Genomic DNA, 16,480 nt, shown 5'->3' with positions numbered 1-16,480 from the left:
TCTTTGAATGATCGACTAAAGATTTATTTTTTCAAAGGAAAGCACGCAAAAAGAAAGCGGATCGTCTTTCGATGATCTGGCTAATCTTATGCAAACAGAGCAATGGCCTTCTGTCGAAAAAAATGACATGTTAAATACAAGAGCTTTGCATGAGACCAAAGAAGTCACCTTGCACCGTGATTTGGTAAAGCAAAGTATACTAGCCAAAAGTCAAGCGACAAAAACAAGAAGCTGTGTGATTGGTAAGAAGACTTCATGATGTCACTGAGATTCCTTTTCATGGGCTACTGCCGCTAAGGTTAAACTTAACTCATGAAAATTTATATCTTTCTAAAACAGAAACAAAACTTAACCTATGAATGTTACCTCCTGAATGAACTACTTGTATATAAATGTATTGTAGACCCATCTAGAAAGTTGTAAAAGCTCTATAATTTGCAATTGGTGATTACACAAATCCAGCAATCAATAAAGCAATAATTTTAATTAATTTACTGCTTAGCTAATCCATTATTGAGCTAATCCATCATTGAATAACTTATCCCTGTTGGCTAACATATGGACAAGATTATTTTTTCAATCGAGTAAAGTGTACCAGGTGAAGTAACTCACAGCTTTTGGGCAAAATATGATTTAAAAACTTAAAACAGTACATTTTCAGGCGTTATAACAGCCAATTTTGTTCTTCAAAAGAAACTGCTTCATTTGCTTTACATTTGCTACTACAAATGGCCTAATTGTTTTCGTGTTAATGAAGTTAAATTTACTCCATCAAAAATTGTCCTTTACATAATGACTTCTTCATGCCACTTTATTTAATAGCCGAAAAAACTGGAGAGAACGGTGATGTATTCTTTAACTCTTTGGACTCACAAGCTTTTCTCGACGAATCAGCGTGGCAGTGGTCACAGGATGACGACCAAAAGGGACCTTGTTCATCTGACATTAAATGTTTTGCAGCTCAGATAGTAAATCCTCCTGAAACTAACATTTCAATGGAGAATTTGGAAAACAAAACTGGTAGCCAAAACTCCCGTAAACAATACGCATTTCAGGACTCCAGAAATTCACAATTTATTGCTTGCGGTGAAAGGTGGAACTTTGGATCCGATCATCAATACAGTGTAATGATTCCAGGAAAGTTTACTTCCTCTGAAACTTCAATACGTAATGAAAATTATGACGATACTGACTTTGAGACCCTAGCTCATGTATTCTAGAAACTGAGCACTTCCAGGTATTTTAAAAAATTATCTTTTCATGCCGAAGTATTGTTCTTTTTTAGCGCAACAATCCTAAAATATGATAAAAACCTCATAAATAGAACAGCAAATACAATATTTCTAATGATTCATAATTTCCCTACGCTTAATTCACAAGTAAAAATTGTTTACACTTTAAAAAATGAAAACAGCACGGTTCCTTTCGTATTGTTGAAGCGATGTTGAACGAATCGGAATTCAACATCCGGGTATGTACGGCTACTACAAAATGTGCGCGCACGCTCGATGCAGATTTGACGCGGAGTAAAACGATAAAGACTTCTTTCAAAACTTATAATTTTAATCAAAGACATAACAATACAATCAGAAATAGGTCACCCATTTTGTTGTCAACGCAACCTTTTCATTTTTTTTGAGAAGCAAAAAACCTTATTCATACTTTGAAAATATTTTTGCTGTTTCCATGATCCGGTGATCGTAGGAAGAAAGAGAAGAACCGTTGTTCGGCAAAATACCTATAACTAACAAAGCGGAAAATTTATTCCTATTTACATAATTTACATAATTTTAATAATACCAGTAATATCTTGGCGGATTTCGTGCATACCACATTTTACTTTGATTCGGATTGCGTCTAATTATTCGTCAAGTGGCTCGAGTCTCCTACAGTTTTCGATTTGGTTTGCTGCAGAAAAATCATAATATAAACAACTCTTTTTACAAAGGACTGATTTTGTATGAGAGATGTCTTAGCATCGGTGTTGTCGTGGTAAACCAGTAGTTCGCTTTAAACATCTTCGCTGTACGTTATCATTATTCTTATACCATAAACAATTCGTGGTCTATTCGTATTTTATTCTGATCAGTTTGTCAAAACTCAAAAGTATCCGCTCGAGAATGGCCAAAGAAAATACCGGAGTTGGAAGTAAGTGTTATATTCCATTCATGATAGAATTCAATCGAGATTTCATGTTTTAATTTTCCAATGTTGATTGTGACATTTCGTTTATTTGTCAACGAAATGAAACATTTAATAATTATAAATAATCTACTTCAGCTTTCGATTTCTCAGTCGTAATTCATCTATTATTGTTGAAACAACCAGGAGTTGTCTGCGTTTTAACGGCTATAATTTCTAGCGAAGGAAAGTAACCATTAACATGTTTGAACTGCAATTGATTTATTTAAAATCTGAATTTAACAATATTATGATAATATTGAATTCTAAACATAATCTAAAGCGTCGAATTTGAGATATATATAGAGAAAATGGAAAACTTATCGAGAGGAACTTACAACGAACATTAAACATTTTATACAATATACTGCATTTCTTGTCTGTGGTGAACGTCAGTGGACTAAATAATCCAAAACACCCACGACCATCATTGCCAAAACATGTACCAAATCTCCAACTAAAGTGTCGCGAAACTTCTGACTTTTGAATTGAACAGTTTCCAGGTTCATACATAAAAAATTAAAACAACGACGTTTCAGAAAACAAAACGGTGTTAAAATAGTAAATTCTATTCATAAAACCTAAAAATAGTGAGATCATTATTATTCATCATAGCGACGTAACTTGTGTTTTTGTTCATAAGAAAATTTTATGCATTCTAGAAATTTGCAATTCCATTTGAGTACACTAGTATTACGCAACAGTTGTAGCACCTTAGAACTTTTCAAAGCGCTACACGTACGCTGTTGATCTTAATGTAAGCATGGAAAAAACGAGCGAACAACGATTGACTTCAATAGCACTTTATGTCCTTTCTAGTTGTAGCTCCAATCGTGTTCTTTGGAGTCTTGTTCGTTGTTTTGATCGCGTTGATGTTCATTTACCGTGCACTTGTGAAGGAGTCTTGTTCATGCATTCGTGATCCAGGGGGCAAAGAGGAGAAACGAAAGAAGAAAAATAAAGATGGAACGTACGACCTAGTTTCGGAGACGTCAACTGATGATGAAAATTATGTTCCACCCACCCTAGTTGAGAAGGAGGAAATCGATCCTGCATTTCAAATAGTCGATAGTAACACTAGTTCTCCCTATTCAGCCTTCTCAGCATATGAGGAGACCGCGTCGGTGGATCACAGTTACTCCACAGAACAAGGCATGGGGAGAGTACTTCTAACTGTCATGTATCATGCCTACGACTCGCTTCTCAAAGTTTATCTAATCGAAGTGGATGGGTTACCGTCCAAAGAGCAAGGAGGTGCCACAAACTATCGTATACATCTTGCTCTCCTTCCTCATCGCAATCTACGATTCAAAAGTAAAACGCGAAGTCGTTTCATGCAGAAGTTTGACGAAACCTTCAACTTCAAGCCTGTTCTTAAAAAAGACCTGGTGAACCTTGCTTTGAGATTCCGACTGTACGGCATTTCTACAACAGGCAATAAACTCATTGCAGAGACCTTCTTTCAATTGGCTGACATCGCAAAACTAGATAAGCAGATGATGGAGAAAACCTGGCGTGCATTCAGAGCTGTTCAAAAACCTGGAAAAAAGAGATAGCCTTAAGCTATATTCAACAGTCTTGCACGTAAAACCTTTTACCGTTGAGTAGAATAATTTGCCAGTGTAGTGTGTGCGCGACAACAGATGTAATATTGAAGCAATATTAGTGTAATGTATTTTCTGAATGGTTAGAAAGCTATTTCTTGATATCTTAAAGTGTACTTAAAGCTACAAAGTAGCATTCCATGTCGTAGAAAATGCATGCTTAAGGCAGAAGTTTAGCTTCTTGTCTTGCTCTTCATTGTCGACAAAGTGCTCTCTATGAGTTCGACGTGATAGTCCAACAGAGGTTTGTGGCGTCGTAAAAACGTAACACAAAATCTTCTTTTCAGTGTATGTGTATGAGGATAAGTCAATTTTCATATGTTGTTAATTTTTGTAAGTTGCGTTGTATAACATGCTATACCAGAAAATGGTGCAGTTTCATTATAGTTTAATAAGCTGTAAAACACGAATTATGATTTCTTTATATACTTCATATACTTTCTCCATCTACTAGTATATACTTTTAAAAACGTAGAATATAACTTTAAGGTCTCGCGATTGCTGAAGGAAGGAGGTATGTGGTAAAAACGAAAACTTCCTCTTTTTATCTGATTAAATTATAAAAACGTCTCAAAAATTTTAATAAGCGTAAATAATTTATGCATTACGATTTTTGATTGTTTTAAATTATTGAACAAGCATCCAATTTATTTAGATAGAAATAAATTCTTTCAGAAGTCTTTCATTCGAAGAAGAAAAGACTTCTGTTGGAGTGTTGATGTCACTCTGGTGTTGATCTGTAATGATAAATCAGTTAGTGTAATATAATAAATCTTGGGCAACATTTGTTATAGCTTGAAGATACTTTTACTTGAGAATGGCAGATGAAAGTTGGCGATATCTGCTATCGGATAATTTGACAGGTAGTGTATGTTTATGTTCCGACAACTAAGTTCCAATGTCAGGTTTGTGCTGCATTTCTATTGGCGTGATTAGTGGTGATAAGAAATCCTCAAGTCTTTGTTCGACAAATACCTTCAAAATTGGAAATTGGTTGAATCATATTTAACGATACCCATAGCTGTCAAATATGAAAGTTTAAACTAAGTTAGCCTTGTGTTGATGGAATTGATGCGAGGCATACGTGTAATATATGCAAAGAATGTAAACGAATTATCTTTTTAGTTTTTGCTCAACTGGTTTTCTATGCTGCTCTATTCGACTTTGTGATTGCCTTGGTGTTTATTTGCCTTGTGTCTATGCATGGGTGGTATTTTTATCCATGTGATCTGGAGAGTAATGAAGAGAAGGATAACAATAGCTCTACGATACAGGAAGACGACATAGCCTTAAAGGTCAATCTTTCAAGAATAACTCCTTCAGTATCACCCTCTCGAGAGCCTGCCTCAAAAGTCACTCTCTCTTTTATGGTAGAAAATGTTAAAGATTTTGATGATGATGATGAAATTAATCTTATGCTTGAGCTTGTTGACTTATAGAAATACTCTGAACAAGGGACAGCAAATACAGGTAGAGAAATCTCGAGAAATGTAGTTGAGACCGCTGCAGGAGCCGAAGATTTCGTGGAATTGGAAAATTCCGTTCCAAATGGTATTATAACATTTTCAAGAATTGTAGTAACAGTTATAATTCTGGGAACTGTGTTTTTTGTTGTTTGTCGTTGAATTTTTGATTTCATCTTTCAGGGAATTCCTCTATCAATTTGACTGTACAATGTGAACTTGCCCAAGATGGTCATTTTTCAATTGTTGTAAATGACAGTAGTAGTGAGAGAGAATCTGAAGATCATAACGACACGAACGACACGAAAAATCAAAACGAGAAAATATTAAAAATATCATTTGTACAACGACATGAAAACCATGTCGTCGATATTGCTTTATTTTCAGGAGCATTTGTGTTGTTTAGTCTTGCAGCTGCACGACTTTCAAACTAATTTATTTTATATGAAATGTAAATCTTCACAAAATTTAGAAAGCACCACAGCACCAAATGATCAGTACACATGCAAATGACCAACTAATTCATCATCTTCAACAATTGGAAACAGTGCATCTAATGGTGGAAAAGCGAGGTTTTAGGTTTCATCTTGAAATGATGTAAAATTGGGAAAATATATTTTCAAAAAGTTAACAGTTTATTTAGAAATATCTTGTGGAAGTTTGAACTTGAACTTGACACGCCGGTGTCAAAGGCGTAACTAGAACGTTAATTGGGGGGGGGGGCATATTCCTATATTCCTTTGTGCCTTACTGATTCCTTTTAAAAGTGAATACAACTGAATACATGAATGTACAACCCCCCTTAATTAAAGTTCTAGTTACGCCTCTGCCGTTACGTTACCATAGAAAATCGTTTGGGTACTCGAAGCTGTGTCAGTGGAAAACCTTTTTTACACTATTATTTCTTTTTCAGTTTTCAGAAAAATGAAGAGCTTCAAAAAGCACACGAAATTTCATTACAACTGTAACAAAATTTCTAAAAATACGTATTGAGAAGGTTTAACTCTGCTTTTATTTCGAAATGAAAATAAACTCCTCTTGCCAGGTGCCGCCAGGTCAGGTGCCAGTCAATCTATCCAGCAACTTGTGCGGTCAGATTTAGCTATGGCGGATTGTGCCATTTGGGCATTGGTTGATAATTTAGACTAACTTATACTTTTTGCTATGTTTTAAAATGTTTCACAGTAAAAAGATACCAAAGGATAATCCTGCCCGAGATTTCAAGAGGTTAACGCTAAAGTTTCTTGACTCAAAGAAAGAGTCACGCCAAAGGGCTCAATATTTACGAACACTACTTGGTGAGATTTGATTTGTGATTTCATTCTCAATATCTCAAGTTGTTATATGTTCCCTGTTTGATCGTTCTGTTTTAATATGTGAGCTATGCTCGTTAACATAGCTCACATATTAAAATTTGATAACCAGGCTTGATAAAGGCCTTGTATTTTTAATAATTTCGCGTTGGAAGTGACATGCTAGGCATTTCTAACAAAGACTAAGAAAGGAGGATTTTTCACAATTCAGATAGTTATTAATTTGCTTGAATTTGTACGTAAATAATTGTTGTTCATTTCTGTATAAGTAAGTAGATGTTTATTTTTTTTTTGTACTTGCTAAAATATGTCTGTAGATAATAATTGATTTGTTTATGGCAGAATGAGCAGGCTAGTGGAATGTACAACTGTTTTAAGCAAATTGTTGTTTAGATCCTGCATTATGAGTATTGTGCCATTTACTTTGAAAGATGTGATTACATTGACGTTTACACTCACTATCTGTTTTTTCTAGTCTATAAAAATGACATGTTGATCCTCAACATGATTAACCTTTCTTCAAAGTGCCTAGTATCCAATATACTACATATTTTATACCTCATTCTACAAAATTACCCTCTTTGGATTTTTGAAAAATAATATAAGTTTCAGCCTATACTATACCTTACCGAAATCTGATGCACGTAATTTTTATACGTTCATACCTTCAAGCTTGTGTTGTGTCAATGACCAATTGTAATGGAATTGAACTTTGTAGAAATGGCTCATGTTTGATCAATATCTGACATATCATGAACATTTATAATAGTATTTATATTTTTTCCACATTGTAAATGCCGTTAAATGCTATATGGCTATGTTTGACTGTAGAAATTAATGATTGCTTTTTTTTAAATTAGATGTACATGTCTATATGGATAATAATTTTTTGTTTTTATTATAATAAATGCTGTCATCATGGACATAGCGAGCATGAAAATTAGGGACCACAAATTCATACATGCATCTCATAATCTATGGAAACTAAAGGATTTCTTAGGAACTTGCATATCATGCATATATGAATATCCCTCCCAATATTAATCTTCATATAATTCTGACAGTTATAATTTACTGCATATTTTTTTTAGAAAACTTTGAAGTTCATGAAGCTAAAGTGTTTTTGCAAAGACATTTCTCTGAAGCATATTATATCTGTCATGATTCTTTTGCTGTTGTTGAAGTCAATCTTCGCCAAAAAGGTTGGTTGCTTTTTTAAAGCATTCATGAGTTTCTTCAAATATTCTCATAAATTGATCATTTTTTTTGTTCAACAGCTAGCAAAACTGTCCGGGATGATCTTGACTGTGCCTTGTATATTTTTGAGGTTTGTGTTTGTTACAAAATGTATATGTGTTGGTGGTATAATTAATGGCTGTTAGATAATGCCTGAGTTTTTTCTTTCAGAAAATATTGATTTTGCTTCCTGAACTTGTCCATGACAAATGGCAATTTGCAAGCATAGGTACATTCATATTTCTCTATCAGTAATGTAGAACTTACATTTGTCAAAACTCGAGTTTGTCATTTGTGACCTGTTGTTGTAATGGCTAGCTTAGGCTGGGGATACTTCATTTTGTTATTGTCCATTAAAATGAATTTAAGAACTTCATCTGTGTTTATGGGAAAGGAAGGCTGGATTCTGATGTAAATATCAAGGGAGGCATGACAAATTTAAAGGGAGATGTGTGGGGGTCTGATTGTTTGCCTTCTCCCGGGTGATGTATCAGCATCACCAAGCTATAACAATCTGTATGAATTTTTAACTGGCGTTGTGATTGCATGATTTTTCATTAATTATCAAAGGACTTTAAAGAGAACTTCTTCATTTTTGATTTTTGGCATTTTTAGTTTATTAAGGTTACCAACATTGTTATTGATCAAAATTTATATAATTATAACTTCTCTAAATGTACGTAAAACATGCTTTCAAACAACACAGACAGTGACGTCAGTTGTACGCCAATGGGGAGGTGGGGTGGGAGGCCAGTGTATTCATATATTCAGCTATATCTGGCTACCTGGCAAATTTCTTTTAAAAACAATTTCACTTTCAAAAGAAATCTGCATGGCATAGCAGAATGTATACATATGGTTCCCCTCAATTAATGTTTAACATCCATGTACATAAATACTTAACAAGTTATTAAGAGTTTAGACAAGTGCACTATTAAATATTAATACATACTGCATACACAATAGTCTATTATAAAATAACCCTTTAAAAACATGGGCTCTGATTGGTTGAATTCTCGAATTCATGGTTTGTCGGATTTCATTTGACAGATCAAGGAGATGTCTTGATTTTAATAGTACTTTAGAAATTAGATTTTCAGTTTGTGACGTGTTTTTGGCAATGAATTTTATATTTTAGGGGAGGTGTATTTACTTTCAGGGAGGTTGCAAACATTTTACAAAAATCCAGCCTTGTGGCAAAGAGCAGTTATAACTGATATTTAATGTTGCTGAATTTTGCAAATGCTTTGTTGTCGAACATTTTCAAATGTGAAATATGTGTCAATGCGAAGAAGACGATTTGTATTGGTTTTCTACATTGTATATCTTTGAAAAATTCACCATCCATACTTCAAAAGACAAAAAAAAATTCAGCAAACTTTTCATATAAAAATCTACTAAGTTTGACATCGGCGCCTTTGCTTTTTTTTATCAAACAGGGAGAACAATGTTGAAGCTGTTGCATCACGGGAATGCTTTCAAGGTTCTTACGTAATTGCTTTCGTTAAAATTATTTAGTAAAACGGCATCTACTTTTTCGTAACTTAATCTTGTACTCTTTTTTCCCACGATATTCGTTTGTTTAGCTGAGAAGTGACGGTATACGTCTTCTTATTCTTTGGCTTCAAGCCCTTCAAGATAACATGGATGTCTCGTGTGAGGTGATGTTTGCTTCGGTCGTGCCTGGTTTTCCAAATCCTCTTGAAGCATTAGACTGGAGTACGGTGAAACTTCCACGTCCTTTACTGGAAGATCTATGTAACTTCGTGCGAGGAAGTGGTGGAGAGAGCTCTTCTGGATCCATGACTCTTCTACCTCAGGATAGTAAAGATGGTGGAGGTGCGAGTTTCTTCAACATCAACGCGTAATGATTTTGATCAAAATTGACAGGCACACTTAGCTTCCGTCTTAAATCAAAATTTCTGTTTCGTTTTTGGTTAACGTATTATAGTTTATATATATTCCAGTCTAGTGTTTTTATCTTTATCACTGGTGATCTAATGATGAAAATTGAGTTTATATTTACTCCAGTTTAATGTCTTCATCAATAATCTGATGTATAACACTTAACTTCTGATTTTGAGACACTATTTTTGTGATGAACGCATTTTGTTTTTTGATAAAGCAAACTGGTGCGTGCTAGATGAGTTGCAGGTTCTTGTGCCTTTGCTGAACCAAGGGCAAGTGGAGAAAACTACAGGCTTAGAAGACTTGACCAAAGTTTACCTAGATAAAGTCTTGGACTACATGATAACACAGGTTTGTAAAACGAATGTAGATTATTATGTCGTATCGTAATAAATATTGTTTATAATACGTAAAACTCAATAGCTTATACAAAGTAGCATCTTACTAAATTTTGACCAAATGGTTTCTCCTTATGAATAAATAATAGATGAATATAGATAAATTTCCCCAATTTATGCTCATCATACACTACGTATTTTTGAAAAATTGATTGTTGCTCTCGTGTAAGTAATATGATTGTAATATTAGCTTTTGCTATTTCGTTAAATACGTTTTGAACTCTTCAATCTTGCCAAAAGTCGATCTTTTTTATAATGATATATATTCAAAGACTCTTGGTCTCTTGTAGAGTGTCCTTGGCTACTCTTAGACAATATTGTATGTGTCTTTAGAGCATTTTTAATTGCGACATGTACTTCAAAGCAATTTTGTCTTCTGTAGATTGGTAAAATTGAGTGGCTGGATATAAGTATGCGAAAGACAGGTTTTGAATGCTTGTTTAACCTTTTCAAGAAGTATTATCTTCATCACGTTTTTCCCATGTGGACTCCACACACCAATCTGTATACCACCAATCCAGGTATGAATTTTGATATTTGATGGAAAAAAATCAGTATACCACCATGGGAATATAAATTGTTTTACATTTATAAATTGTTTCCCCCCCATGGGAAACATAAATTCATACTAATGAATTAACTTCTTTAAATAAAATTTCTTCGGATACTTTAAGTAAAACAGACAAAAAAATGAAACACGTTCGTTAATTTTACTTACTCGTAATGTTGTTATTGCTTCGTTTGTAACAAGTTTTGCAAGATTAAAGCTTTTAAATATATTAAATAAGTTAAACAACAAAGTTTTATATTATAAAACCAATCCACACCAATCTGTATACCACCAATCCAGCTATGAATTTTGATATTTGATGGAAAAAAAATACTCATACAAACATTGCAACTCATCCCAAGTGTTAAATTGTTATTGATTAACTATTTAAGGCAGGAGCTATGACACGTTATACTTTGACATGTTCTGTCTTGAGTTATTACGGACTGCAGGCATACACAGCAAATCATAAGATGTTTATTCTAGAATCCTTATTCAACCTTTAGTTTACTGTTTTAATAATAGTTGCTTTGTGGAAAAGACTTCATCTTGACTTCATCAAACTCTGCAACCTTGTCGTTGAAATAGTTTACACTACAAGTTCAAGCGTTGTTTTTAATGTAAAGAATAAAAAATTGTGTTATCAAAACGTCTGTGAACTTTTACTATACATCATCCTTGCACTACTCAAATCACCCAAAAGCGCCAATTCCCATGCAATATTATAATACCGAATAAAATTAATATGTTTGCATTCAGAGAATCAAGTCAAAGAATTAGATCCATCTACTATGAAGAACTTTTCAGCAGATGGCTTGACAAAGTACGCCGATTCTGTCGTTAAATGGTTCGTCGCATTCTTGTCAAAGATAAAACGTGTTGTTAAAATGCAAGCTGCAGCCTCAACTTCGGTAGATACTTTGACCTCCACAAATAATGATTTGCAAGCGTCGACCGTTTCTGAAGGCAGCCGAAATGCGTTGTACGAAGATCTTTTGCTCGGTAGTAGCATCATACTTGACGTCATATACTCGACGCGCGAGAACGTGCACATTGTTCACGAAGTTTTTCGACAGGTAATTTGATATATTATGACATTAAAGAAGACACATAGGACCAGGCCAACATCATTAAACAATCACCTAGAGAACTCCTTTGTTGTTTCTTTTGCAAACTTATATTTTGAAGCAGTATTTTGGACATTCTGGATATCTCTGTGCTAAATAACATTTGAAAATTATCGATCGAACTTTTTGGAGATGGTGTCGGACTGACTTTGTTAGATTCGAATAAAAAGCCTAGCGCAAGTAAAGACTTGTTTAATGTAGCCTTATTAAGTCTGATGTGATGTTCTTGTTGCCACAATTTATGTCTTTGGTTTTTGTTTCATGCTCTTAATGTTTTTTTATTTCTACCTCTTTTTGAACCTCTCGTTTCTCTCCTGTATATTCCAGGCTTTCATTCTTCCAATGGAAAAAAGTAATGTGATCAAGGAAGTCCTGAATGTTTACGACAATTGGTTAAAGGTAAGGATGAGTATTTCCTTCAATAGAGAGTTTTAGTTTAGCCTTTAAGGCAAACGGCAAACCCCGATTGCCCGCTTGCCGTTGAGGTTTGCCGATTCGAAAAACTTTAAATTTAGTTCGGCGTTTTGCATTTGTATTTTACAATTCGCATTGTCGTGAGCTAAATTTCATGTTTTGTTAAAAGTTTGTCGATGAAAAAGGCATATTAATGTTGGATACTCGCATAAAAATACAGCATAAACCTCACTTGGTTGTATTAAAAAGTACTAAAATGCTTGCTGTACTTCACCTACCCTCAAGAAGGGCCTCTTGCCGTTAAAACCTGAATCGCAAACCGCAACGTAAACTGCAAAGCCATGATCACGTGACTTTGCTGTTTTCCGTTTGCCGTCGACGCCAAAGTAAAACTCTCTATTTGCTTTGTATACCGTGACTCGCACATCTTTATATTTTTATGTGTTTATCATGAGTGATTTGTTGTTGAAACTTGAGTATTTATTTGTTATCTTCACCAGTGACGTGATGTTAAAACTCTCGTCTTCACTTTATTGCTTAGATTTTTGATTGCTTGCGTACATTTTCTTGCAGCAAGAAAACAAGCCAAAGTTCATGGAAGAGCCGGATGTTCTTGATACGTCATGTAGTAAAAACGAAGATGTTAAAGCAGGATTGCAAGCCAATATCCGATTGCTAATTTTTCATTCTTCGTTTATCTTTTTTACTCCGAAACCAAACAGCTCAACGATAAAGCAAAAGGTAATAGTTTTGCTGTCGGGATGTTTGTTTCAATTTAAAACGACTGCCAAGATCTGCGGTGGAAGTTTAGTGATTTCACATGTGGTCATACGTTTAGGTGTATTTCTGTGAGAAAGTTATTCTTATGTATCGCAATTTTGTTTTGGAGACAAAAATGGAGGCCAAAACATGGTGAGTTGAAGTCATTGTGAGCTCTTTACGAAGTCTTTACAATGATTGTGCGCAGTTTTAGGAAATATAGATATGTAAAAATGCTGTACTTTTGTTTGCATAAAACAGGGAAAATCTTCTTGTTGTCTTGCTCACGATTGCAAAACATGTACTTGAGGACAAGAGTGTTGATGATAAAACCAGTTTTGCTGGACAATTAGCGCCTATATTAGTACAAGTACGTGCAGAGTTAGGCTCTGATAATATCTTATTTTATTTTTTTTTTGAACTGTTTAAACAATATTTCTTGTGTGTTGATTTCATATAAAGTCGTTGCTACTAAACGACCGAAAAAATCTCCACATTGTTGTCATTCAAAAACGGCTAACGGCTGTGCTAGACAGCCTTAACAAAGTACTATCTCAAAGCACTGTTTTTGATTTTTTTTAGACCTTGTTTGTTACCTGGATTCGTGCAAACTTGCAAGTAACAGTCAGTGTGAAATTATGGGATCGGTTTGTGGACGTCGTTTCCTCTCTTACACACTGGAATGAGGCTGTGAATGAATGGAAGGTAATAACAAGTCATGGTATGACTGTTTTCTATTAATCATCAAACATCGCATATTTATATGGTTGAACTAATCTGTCGCAAGAATATAGTTTGCAAGTGAATTCTACTTAAATTGTACGATACCTTCATACTTCACTATCAATTTGCTTTCAACAGCAAAGTTTAAACTTATTTTCCTGAAGTGACATGATGCCACTTACTCTGAAGATGACTACCGCTGAGGTTGTCGAAACGTTAGTCATCATCTACGTATACAAACATTTACATAAAGCCAGCAATGTACATAATCACACGCTAAGGGTGCGTTCATACCATACAACTTTCTTAGTGCGATTTTTGCTTTGTGTATGAATAGTAACAACCAGACTCATTTTCAGTCTGCAAGCAACATGTTACACGCTTGTTTTTGGCGTCTTCCGTACGAATGCAAAACAACATTACAATGATATAATATTGCAGTAGGTATGCTTCATTGTGTATGACGCATAGACAATCATGAATTATGTTGTTTAATTAAACATTTCTGTTATTAACCATTTATTTTTTTTCGCGGCTGTTATAGTCTACCATGATGACTTTGACGAGCGTGATTGCTCTACATATTTATCGTCTGAATTTAAAAGACCTTCCCCTCGACCGACTATCTGAACAACAATACAAAAAGCGCAAGCGTCTGTTGGGTAACAATGACCAAAGCAAAGTTCCGTCTAGTCCATCTACGCAAGAACCAAAACAGGATGTGATGTCATCGACGGCTATGCTTGTATCTTCAAATAATCACGTGGCTAAGTCTGTTGAGCCAAAGAAAGACGAAGAAAGTGTTGCACCTGTGGCGGGAAGTCAAGAAGAAAATAAATCAGGTGAACCATAGTATGCAGCACGTATTTTAGGGGACAGTATCTGATCTAGGGTATGTCATAATATATTAAAAATTGTATATTTAAAATTCAAAATACTTTGTAACCAATCCCATCGGCTAATTTTACACTTCAAAATACTCTTTAGAAATTTTTAATGAGGCGCTGTATTGTATTTTGATATATCCTAGGTCCTCCACTAGGAGTGTAAAAACACACTTGTTTTAATGCACGATTGCACTCTTAACAAAAATTCACCTATTAGGAAAAATATTTCAACTCTTAACAATTTTTGATGACCGAAACAAACAATAAAAGGCCTAAACGGTTGAACGCTTTAAATACAACAGAAACAAAGTTTGAGAGAAGTTTTGTAACCTGGCAGTCTACAGAAGTTAAGAATGTTTGTGTTTCAGAAATATCGGAAGAGCCTGCAGCAAAGTCGGAAAGCTTAGCTACTCCGTCTGATACTGAGACACTGTCCCAAACGACACCTGAACAAGGCTTGGAACAAGGTTATGAGTCGGACGTTACCGATTCTGGAAGCGAGCAGCCTTACACCGAAATAGATTTTGATAATTGGTCTGCGACCGGTGCAAGTGTATCGAGAGATAGCTCGCTTAATGGCGATAAAGGTGAAAAGACTTCACAGCTTGACGATGAAGACAGTCTGAATGAGAGCTCCACTAGTAGAAGTGGTGTTGAATGTTCAATAAGTACAGCTGATGGCTGCCGAAAAAATCAGAAGAAAGGCATCTCCAAAGCGTTTTGGAAAGATAGTGATGGTGCGGAGGAGATTTCTTCTGATAGTGAAAGTGTGCCGACTTCCTTTAGTAATCCAATTCATGGTAAGGGGAAAGCATTGTTTAATACTAAATATATATTTTTTTATTTATGCATGCGGAGTGACATTTTTTGTATTTCCCGCCATCTGATTGGCTGCAGCAGCGGGCATCTTTTTGCGATATCTTTACCGTTGTCCAAAAGGATATTTTTTTGCAATGTATTTGTTCACAAATTAAAATTAAAATTTTTAAAATTGATTTCAAAGCGATGTAAATTGTTCAACGAGAAAGCAAAGTGTATTCAGATGAAAGCAAAGTTTTACGTGTATTCAGATGGAAGCAAAGTTTTACGTGAATTCAGATGAAAGGGAATTTTATCATACAGACGAAGCGAAGTTTGTAGAAAACAATCCAATTTTAGTCTCAACATTAAGCTGCGTCAGCCATTTTACAACGCGAATTTCTTTATAATAAAAAATAAAAAAATAAATATGTTATTTACTGTTTTGGTCGGTCCGTACTCAAAAGCTTACTTTTTAGACCTTGTTAAAACCGGACCTCCACGCCTGTAAATAACATATATTTATATAAATTGACTGGAAAATAAAAATATCCAACCTTGTAGGTTTGCTTGACCAAATAATTGTATCATCCTTCGTTTTTATGTGGTGGGAGGGGGGGGGGGAGGGAGGGGAGGACTGGGGTTTGCCTTAAAACACCTTAGAAGAAACAAATGCCCATTGTAAGCGGGCATTAAATATACACAAGGAATAAATAAAACGAAAAAAGTCAAGCTTTTTATCTATATATTTTTGTTTAGAAGATACGAGCTTTGATACCAACAATCCAGTTACATCGCAAATGATGGATGAACCGACTGTACCTTTGGAAATTATTGAGCCGTCAGTCCACAGCTTAGATCTCAGTAACGAGGTCAGCGTCATATGTGGTGGCACAAAGACGGGGTGGACACCAGTTACAGCAGTTGTCTTGTGGACAAGAATGCTTGGATGTTTGGGAAATATAAATGATATCGATAGTTCTTCAATTCATGCTCAAGTCCTGAACGGCCTGTCTGAAATATGGCATCTCCTTTCTAAGGTGAGTAATAATCGATCATCGTTTTATGTTAAATAAGTTATGACTACTGAGTAATCATTTTTTAACTTCTCAACTAAGT

General features: G+C 34.8%; 4 protein-coding genes across 6 annotated transcripts in view; all 4 read left to right on the top strand.

Annotated features, from left to right (window-relative positions):
* The first annotated feature begins 7 nt into the window (after positions 1-7).
* On the top strand, positions 8-1,354 carry LOC124443223. Its single transcript, XM_046993759.1, has 2 exons — positions 8-242; positions 823-1,354. Exons 1-2 carry the CDS (start codon positions 89-91, stop codon positions 1,218-1,220), a joined length of 552 nt encoding a protein of 183 aa, XP_046849715.1. The 5' UTR covers positions 8-88; the 3' UTR covers positions 1,221-1,354.
* A 457-nt stretch (positions 1,355-1,811) lies between these two features.
* On the top strand, positions 1,812-4,189 carry LOC124442550. Its single transcript, XM_046993052.1, has 2 exons — positions 1,812-2,148; positions 3,001-4,189. Exons 1-2 carry the CDS (start codon positions 2,121-2,123, stop codon positions 3,735-3,737), a joined length of 765 nt encoding a protein of 254 aa, XP_046849008.1. The 5' UTR covers positions 1,812-2,120; the 3' UTR covers positions 3,738-4,189.
* Positions 4,190-4,943: 754 nt separating this feature from the next.
* Positions 4,944-5,879, top strand: LOC124442321. Its single transcript, XM_046992815.1, has 3 exons — positions 4,944-5,155; positions 5,225-5,336; positions 5,432-5,879. Exons 1-3 carry the CDS (start codon positions 4,985-4,987, stop codon positions 5,680-5,682), a joined length of 534 nt encoding a protein of 177 aa, XP_046848771.1. The 5' UTR covers positions 4,944-4,984; the 3' UTR covers positions 5,683-5,879.
* A 471-nt stretch (positions 5,880-6,350) lies between these two features.
* Positions 6,351-16,480, top strand: part of LOC124443410 (ral GTPase-activating protein subunit alpha-1-like) — a 33,685-nt gene continuing 23,555 nt past the window's right edge. For 2 of the 3 annotated variants that reach the window (XM_046993897.1, XM_046993894.1), the window contains exons 1-17: positions 6,351-6,546; positions 7,653-7,763; positions 7,839-7,888; positions 7,969-8,026; positions 9,237-9,280; positions 9,384-9,636; positions 9,923-10,056; positions 10,486-10,624; positions 11,413-11,729; positions 12,108-12,179; positions 12,768-12,935; positions 13,033-13,106; positions 13,215-13,323; positions 13,536-13,658; positions 14,221-14,518; positions 14,932-15,363; positions 16,121-16,401. In XM_046993897.1, the coding sequence (XP_046849853.1) occupies positions 6,423-6,546; positions 7,653-7,763; positions 7,839-7,888; positions 7,969-8,026; positions 9,237-9,280; positions 9,384-9,636; positions 9,923-10,056; positions 10,486-10,624; positions 11,413-11,729; positions 12,108-12,179; positions 12,768-12,935; positions 13,033-13,106; positions 13,215-13,323; positions 13,536-13,658; positions 14,221-14,518; positions 14,932-15,363; positions 16,121-16,401 (2,787 nt within the window). In that variant the 5' untranslated portion in view covers positions 6,351-6,422. The remainder of the gene's footprint in view (positions 6,547-7,652; positions 7,764-7,838; positions 7,889-7,968; positions 8,027-9,236; positions 9,281-9,383; positions 9,637-9,922; positions 10,057-10,485; positions 10,625-11,412; positions 11,730-12,107; positions 12,180-12,767; positions 12,936-13,032; positions 13,107-13,214; positions 13,324-13,535; positions 13,659-14,220; positions 14,519-14,931; positions 15,364-16,120; positions 16,402-16,480) is intronic. The other variant, XM_046993896.1, reaches the window with a different exon arrangement.

Source organism: Xenia sp. Carnegie-2017, unplaced genomic scaffold (genome assembly GCF_021976095.1).
Source record: "Xenia sp. Carnegie-2017 unplaced genomic scaffold, XeniaSp_v1 HiC_scaffold_20, whole genome shotgun sequence".
NCBI lineage: Eukaryota > Metazoa > Cnidaria > Anthozoa > Malacalcyonacea > Xeniidae > Xenia > Xenia sp. Carnegie-2017.
The sequence above is the reverse complement of the archived record's forward strand: the minus strand, read 5'-3'. Positions and strand labels throughout refer to the sequence as shown.